The 7,640-nt window shown below is 39.3% G+C and overlaps 1 protein-coding gene across 1 annotated transcript; it reads right to left on the bottom strand.

The window, feature by feature from the left end:
- Positions 1-262: 262 nt before the first annotated feature.
- Positions 263-3,750, bottom strand: LOC110125866 (allergen Bos d 2-like). Its single transcript, XM_070463778.1, has 6 exons — positions 3,602-3,750; positions 2,936-3,075; positions 2,690-2,760; positions 1,292-1,399; positions 470-571; positions 263-300 (listed from the first exon to the last, which is right to left on the bottom strand). The coding sequence occupies exons 1-6, from the start codon at positions 3,680-3,682 to the stop codon at positions 284-286; spliced, it is 519 nt and encodes a 172-aa protein (XP_070319879.1). The 5' UTR covers positions 3,683-3,750; the 3' UTR covers positions 263-283.
- Between the last annotated feature and the right edge of the window lie 3,890 nt (positions 3,751-7,640).

The raw sequence follows: 7,640 nt of genomic DNA on the forward strand, positions 1-7,640 counted from the left end.
GTTCACTTGCATCATATTTTACATCCCACATGGAACTGATAGCATATGATATTTGCCTTTCTTTCTGACTCACTTCACTCACTAAGATCATCTCCAGGTCCATCCACGTTGCTGGAAATGGCATTATTCCATTCATTTTCATGGCCAGATAATATTCCGTTACATATGAAAACCATTCTTAAGGCAGTACAACCCCCCGCCAAAAAAAAAAGTGTGAGCCTAGTGAAAAAAAGCTGTGTGTTTGTGTCACATTTCTACTCACCCAAACTGATGTTCTCTTTTCTTATGCAGGACAGTTGTCTGTGAGAGAGAATGAATGAGGGAAGAAATTACCATTGACATGCCTCTATTTCAAAGGATTATTTCAAAACAGCTTTTATCAAAGATGTCTCTGTCAATAGGAAATCTGACTTGAATGTCCTCGTGGTGTGTTTTCACTTTGGATGCCTGCTGTCTTCCGGGGCTTTACCTGTTTCGATGCCATTTTCTATATTTTCATTCGGGATCCCCCTTTCACTGTTCAGTTCCTGATACTTCTGAAATTCTTCTTGAGTGTAACTGTCTCCTTTGGCTGGATTTCATAGCAAAAAAGGCAGAAGAGGTGTGTGTTAGAGTCTTTTATAGGTTATAGAGAATCACCCGGCTCGTAGCTGTAGTGATTGCTAAATCTCACCAAAACCATTGCCCTCCACCATCACCTAAACTCTGCTCACCAGGTATTTTTCTAGTCATGCCCGAGATGCACACAGGTTTTCAGATGGGTCCATGGGGGTAGAGTCCACATAATTAACATGTTATCATGTTTCAGTTCTCACAACTAGTGAGTAAACTACAGATCACTCGCATGTGAGCTTAAGCCTGCCCCACTGAGATGCAATCGTTTGTGGTACATTGGAGAAGGTCATGGTGGGTCTGAGACTCAGAATTCCTCCCAGCACTAACTCTTCCTGTCCACTTTGTCTGCATCCTGGAATTCCATCCCTGGGGTCTTCATGAACCCTCATGAAATGAATGGAGGGCGGAAGTGATTTGGAATTTTCTAGCCTGCCAGGCTCCTTGTCCATGGGGGTTTTCCAGGCAAGAATATTGGAGTAGGTTGCCATGCCCTCCTCCAGGCGATCTTCCCAGCCCAGGGATCGAACCCAGGTCTCCCTCATTGCAGGCAGATTCTTTACCATCTGAGCCAGCAGGGAAGCCCTAATATAAGGTATGTGTTTTCCTCTCTCCTTACTATAAAAATATTGATCATATGAACACATCTCCTTTGTATTGGATAAGCTACAGTACATACCGACGCCTTTAGTTATTCTTGTGATCTTCTCTCCATCATAATTTTCAATGTAAATTACCAGCATGTGGTCTGATGCATGAATCAGTCGCAAAACATTTGTACCCGCGACTGTGAGAGAAAAAGAATTCAAATTTCACTATGATTATTTGCTTTCCTTTCCAATGAACATGTCTTATGCTTCACACACTATTGTCTGTCTTCCCTCTAATTGTGAGCTTTATCTCATTAACATTTGTAGTGGTGTGTTGTTAGAACCAGTTATGACAGCTAGTGAACTAGGAAAGCCTTCTACACACTGCTTTCACCTGAAGATAATTAAGACATCCAGTCTTCTAAACTGAGGAGCCTGTAAATGATAACAAAGTTTCTCATTGCAACCATCCTGGGTGTTGAACCTCAACCATCTCCTACCAGCTCACAAGAGCTGTCTGTTGAATTCTGTGACCCAGTTTACAAGTATAGTCATGGGTAGAAGGGAATTCTAAAAATTTAAATGAATAATGTTAAAATGAAAGTTAATACATCATCCAGATTTATTTCCTAGTACAAGAGGCAATTAAACAGGCACAAATTAATCTACTGCAAAATGTTGGACATATATACTCTGAAATTATTGCAGGTTAGATCCTGTCACTGCATGTCCACATTTGAAATTAATATAAATGCATCAGACCAAGATTACAGTGCTTTGCTGTACATTTTTTTTTCCTTGAAAATGAAACATAGGGACATATGCTCGCAATATAATCTTACAGAATTGATATTCATATTTGAGAATTATTTCCTTTTATTTTCAACTACTAAGGTAGATGTCTATATTAATGCCCATTTCAAATTTTGTATTTCTATTCATATTTGAGACTTATTTCTTATCTTAAACTACAGAGATAGAAGTCTATGCTAAAGTCCCATTCAAATTATGTATAAATCAGTTTTAAATTTTTGCTCTTATTTTTGCTCGTAAGTTTTCTCATTTGGGGCTTTCAATTAATCATGTTATACTTACTGAACTTGCTAATAAAGAACTTTAAATATTTAAAGAATTTCTTAAGGCAGATTTGATGATGTAGGTAAGATAAAAGGTAGAACAATGTAGGAAAGAGTCATTATAGTCTTAGGTCACTTTGTGCACTTCCTCATGCCCAAGGAACACAAGTAGTCACCATTCTGGGGCATCTTCTCAGGGACCATCACTGGCAACATTATACCTGTGGACCTCATCCTGATGTTGTGGGACAGTATTGCTTCCTGAAAAATTAACTGGCTTTTCCAAGGTTGCCTTGGTAATGAGTAGAGGGAATAGGCCACCCGTTCAGACATCTAGTCTTGGATGGAACCAGGACCATCCATCTGAACATGTTTCATGCGACACCCCACTGGAAAAGCTCAGATACTCACATTCGATGATGTAAACATCTCCTTTTTGCCTCTTTGCCTCTTCATGGAACAACTGGCATGTCCCGTCAAGCCTGAAAAACAGATGAGAAATTCTCTCCTCACCATCCATGCCCCAGGACTTGAGGACACCCTTCTGTGAGTAGAGTTCACACGCTCAACTCCACAGCCATGAGCCACACCTTTCACTGCACCCCGTGTGGGAAGTCCACAGCCTGCTTGTTCTCAGTTGGGTCAGATTGTGCTTACTTGACATAAAATGTAAGGGAGAGGTATTCGCAGCCATTAATACATTCAATCTGACGATAGAGACACCTCAGTGGGCCCCCTTCCGCAATCTTCTCCTTGTTATCCGCAGCTAAGTAAATGGTGCGCCAGTCTCCTGTAACCTAAGAAAGAAAGTCTCCATAAACATCAGTCGGACTTTTTTCTGGTTCCTCACCAATACACAGCAGCATCTTTGCTTCTGCGTTTACCCCAGAGCAGAAGTAAATTGAATCTCATTAAACACAGAAGAGGTCTACCCCCTACTTTGTTGAATAACATGACATAAATTCATGACTCCTATTTGAGCAGAAAGCATAGAGTTCAGAGAATTTTGCACAGAGTTTTTTGAAATAGCGAAAAGAAAGCCAATAAAGACTGTGATGGTTCATCACTTTCTGAATGACCACGTTAGGCTTTTTTTTTTTTTTTTTTGAACATAAAGAGAAAGAACAGCAACACCAAAAAACCCCAAAATACAAAAAGCAGCTCATGTAGTTAATGGACCATGATATGTATACAATCTGGTCATCCTATAAACACGAAAGCTGTGTCACACGCACACACAACCTCACAGACACACACACGCAAACACACACTCACACACTCAAACAAGCAAGGCCTTCTAGCAGATCAGCTCATTCTGGGTACCTTGGAGGGGTCTATCTCAGCTGGAGTTTCCTGGGCAGCACAAACCAGGACAAGGACAAGAATCGGCAACACGATCTTCATTCTGACTCTCTTGTTGCTCCTTCTAGACAAGCTGTGGGCGCCCCAGTTGCTGGAGAGGTTGTGAGTCGGTTCCACTTTTTATAGGATACGTCTCTTGGCAGAATACATATTGATCAAACTGTGGTTGATCACAAGCCCTTAGTTCCATACACATCAGCTTCTGACATCCTGCTTGGCAGCTGAGCTTTTTGGCATTCTGTGCTTCTGATGAAACTCCTGTGTTATTTCTTTCACGTTGAAGAGATCTTTTAAAGCTTATTTTCTAAAACTAAAGATGACATTGTCTGGTTTAAGAAGATAAATATGTGGTGTCTCTACCAGGAATCAGTTATCAGGGCATTCTTCCGAGGGGTATTTTTTTTTTAATATTTCAACTGAAGTATAATTGATGTACAGTTTTTGTTGTTGTTCTTGGGTATCATGTAGATATGCATAATTTTATTTCTCTTTCTAATGTTATAAAAGTATTGGCTTTTTTATCCCCTATGTTATACAGTATATTTTTGCACATTATTTTTTTCTCTATATAGTAGTTTGCACCTCTCGTTGCACTCCTCCTGTCTTAACCCACCACTTTCCATCATCCCACTCATCACCGATAGTTTGTTCTCTCTGTGTCTGCTCTTTTGTTGTTATATTCAAAGGTTTGTTTCATTTTTTTCAATTCCACATATAAGTGATATCATACAGTATTTGTCTTTCATCTGACTTATTTCATTTAGCATAATGCCCTCAAAGTCCATCCATGGTGTTGTACATTTCACTTTTTTGTGGTTGACAAGTATTCCACTGATTTGTGTGTGATACACACAGATATGTGTGTGTATATATACACCCACCCACACATATGTATGTACATATGCAAAAGTATTTCACTGAATTGTGTATGATACAGATATGTGTGTTTATATATATGTATGGACCTATATAAGTGTATATATATATATATATATATATATATACACTTACATACACATATGTGTGTGTATATATATATACACATATAAGTATACACATATACTTATATATATTATCCATATATACTTATATACATATATGTGTGTGTGTGTATATATGCATATACACAAGTATTCCACTGATTCATATTTGATACACATACATATATGTGTGTCTGTATACATATATAAACACATATATATGTATTTACAAATGCACAAGTATTGCATGTATTTGTGTATGGATACACATAGATATGTGTGTGTATATATACATATATATATGCATGAGTGTTCCACTGTATTTGTGTATGATACACACACAAACTGTGTGTGTGTGTATATATATATATGTGTGTGTGTGTGTGTGTATACACATATATGCACACGCATTCTGTGGCTTCTTTGGGCTCCCCAGGTGGCATGAAAGGTAAAGAATCTACCTGCCAATGTGAGAGATGGGTGCAGATTCGATCCCTGAGTCGGGACGATCCCCTGGAGAAGGAAGTGCCAACCCACTGCAGCATTCTTTCCTGGAGAATCCCATGGACAGAGGGATCTGGCGGTCTACAGTGCCTGGGGTCACACGTGTGGGACATGACTCAGTGCATAAAATCATTACCATGGCTTCTCTATATTTTTATTTAAATTGAATGAAATATTTTCAACAGGAGCAGATTCTCATCTTCTACCCTACTCAGGGATCCTTCCCAAATTTGTGATTACAGTTTCATTTTGCGTTTATTTTTTTTTTTCTCTCAGTTTTACTTATTTATTTTTTTACTTTACAATATTGTATTGGTTTTGCCATACATTGACATGAATCCGCCATGGGTGTACGTGTCTTGTACTCTGACTACACTTTATCAGGTTGCTCTTTTATATGTAGCCCCAACACTAAGTTTCAGGTTCTTTCAACCATCATCCTGTCCGTCCATGAATCAGGCAGACTCGATTAAAGAAACCAAGGGCATCCACTGTCTAAATGACACTCACTTGGGCAGTTTGTTCCCATGATGTCACCAGCGCTATGATGATCGTGTTCATAATAAGAAAGTACATGGATGGAACCTGATCAGAGATATAAAATACAGAAACTGACCTAGACCCATGTTACTGAACTAAACTCTATAGCTGAACTGAAAGATGAGTTTTTAAGACTCTTATTTGAGATGTAAGTGATACACAATAAAAACTCACATATTGCAGATTGTACAGTTGATAAAGTTTGGATGAATAGAGCTGTGAAAACTTTTCCTTGGTTAGGATCTGAGTATATCTGTCAGCTTCAAAACTCCTTGGACTCCCTTGTCATACCAACTTCTGCTGCTTTTCAACCACTTCTCCCAGCCCAAACTTGGGAACCCCCTCCTCAGTTTTATGGCCCAATACATTAATTGGTATTCTAACACATATATATGGAATTTAGAAAGATGGTATTCTTTAGAATTTTTAAAATATTGAACCTGTGTGTGTGTGTGTATCTGGGTTATTTCCCTCAGCATATTGGTTTGAGTAAATACCTATATATTTTTTGTAGATACGTTCCCATTGGCCCTGCATAGTGTCTTCAGGATATGTCCTCTTTTAATCCTTTGCAGTGTTGATGGACCCATGTTCACAGACAAGTTTTTGTAAGGGACTAAGCTGCTCATCTGCTGGGCAGCCACTCAAGGGTGGAACTGGTGGATCTCAGCGCCTTCTGATTCTTGCTTCCTGCCAACAGGAGATGACAGTTGCTGTTCCTTCATCCCTGCCAGTGTTCTGTGTGGTCAGTTGTGTTCAGTTTAGATTGTATGATAAGTATGTGATGGGATGCAGTTACAGCTGCAATTTCCACTTCTTGAATGAATAAGGAGGGGCGATTTTCATATGTCCATTCTCTTTGTGCTATAGTTATGGCTGTGGTTTTTCCAGTAGTCATGTATGGATGTGAAAGTTGGACTGTAAAGAAAGCTGAGTGCCAAAGAATTGATGCTTTTGAACTGTGGTGTTGAAGAAGACTCTTGAGAGTCCCTTGGACTGCAAGGAGATCCAACCAGTCCATCCTAAAGGAAATCAGTCCTGGGTGTTCATTGGAAGGACTGATGCTGAAGCTGAAACTCTAATACTTTGGCCACCTAATGTGAAGAACTGACTCCTTGGAAAAGACCCTGATGCTGGGAAAGATTGAGGGCAGGAGAAGGGGACGACAGAGGACGAGATGGCTGAATGACGTCACTGACTCCATGGACATGAGTTTGGGTAAACTCCGGGAGTTGGTGATGGACAGGGAGGCCTAGCGTGTTGCAGTCCATGGGGTCACAAAGAGTCAGACCCAACTGAGCAACTGAACTGAACTGATTCTGTATGTGAAGTGGCTATGCAAGTCATTTGTTCATTCCTGAGTGAATTAAGTGAATTATTTTTTAATTTTTTTTAAATGTGTGAATTAAGTATTTTTTATGAAGTTTGTGGAGTTTTAAGATATTCTGGATATGAGTCCCTTGTAAGATAAAGATGTGCCAATATTTTTTCTCTGCTGGCTTCTCTTGTGCTTCCCTAAGGTTGTCCCACAAAGATGTAAATATTTTGATTGAGGCTTGGTTATTACCATTCTGTTCCACACCTGCTTGGTGTGGATTCTAATCAGTAACCACCTAAACTTTGACCACAGCGTATCCACGTGTGTTTTACCTCTAGAGTCTTTCTTGCTTTCTGTCTTACATATAGGTCTATGAGTCTCTCTGTGTTACTTGTAAAAACATGGAGCAATGAATGGGGTGAAATTATTATTCTTTTTTGTCATATGAATTTCCAATTCCTCCAACAGTTTTTCCTATATTATTTTACTGAATTTCCTTTGGAACGATATCCTAAAGCTATTTGCCTGTGTATTCCTATCCCTTCCCCAGGAGCAGATTTGGTTGTATTTTGGTTTGCAAAACACAACCTTGTCATACTTGTTTTCCTATTTGGAACCAGTCTGTTTTTCCTTGTCCAGTTCTTACTGTTGCTTCCTG

This window comes from Odocoileus virginianus, unplaced genomic scaffold (assembly GCF_023699985.2).
Source record: "Odocoileus virginianus isolate 20LAN1187 ecotype Illinois unplaced genomic scaffold, Ovbor_1.2 Unplaced_Contig_6, whole genome shotgun sequence".
Taxonomy (NCBI): domain Eukaryota; kingdom Metazoa; phylum Chordata; class Mammalia; order Artiodactyla; family Cervidae; genus Odocoileus; species Odocoileus virginianus.

Bases quoted from the DNA above. Each gene is read 5' to 3' on its own strand.
- LOC110125866 (XM_070463778.1), bottom strand. From the start codon at position 3,682: ATGAAGATCGTGTTGCCGATTCTTGTCCTTGTCCTGGTTTGTGCTGCC. The intron at 2,761-2,935 runs GTAAGCACAATC...TCTGTTTTTCAG, and splicing joins TCCCTTACATTTTATGTCAA to GCTTGACGGGACATGCCAGT. The intron at 1,400-2,689 runs GTGAGTATCTGA...TTTCTCTCACAG, and splicing joins AGATGTTTACATCATCGAAT to TCGCGGGTACAAATGTTTTG.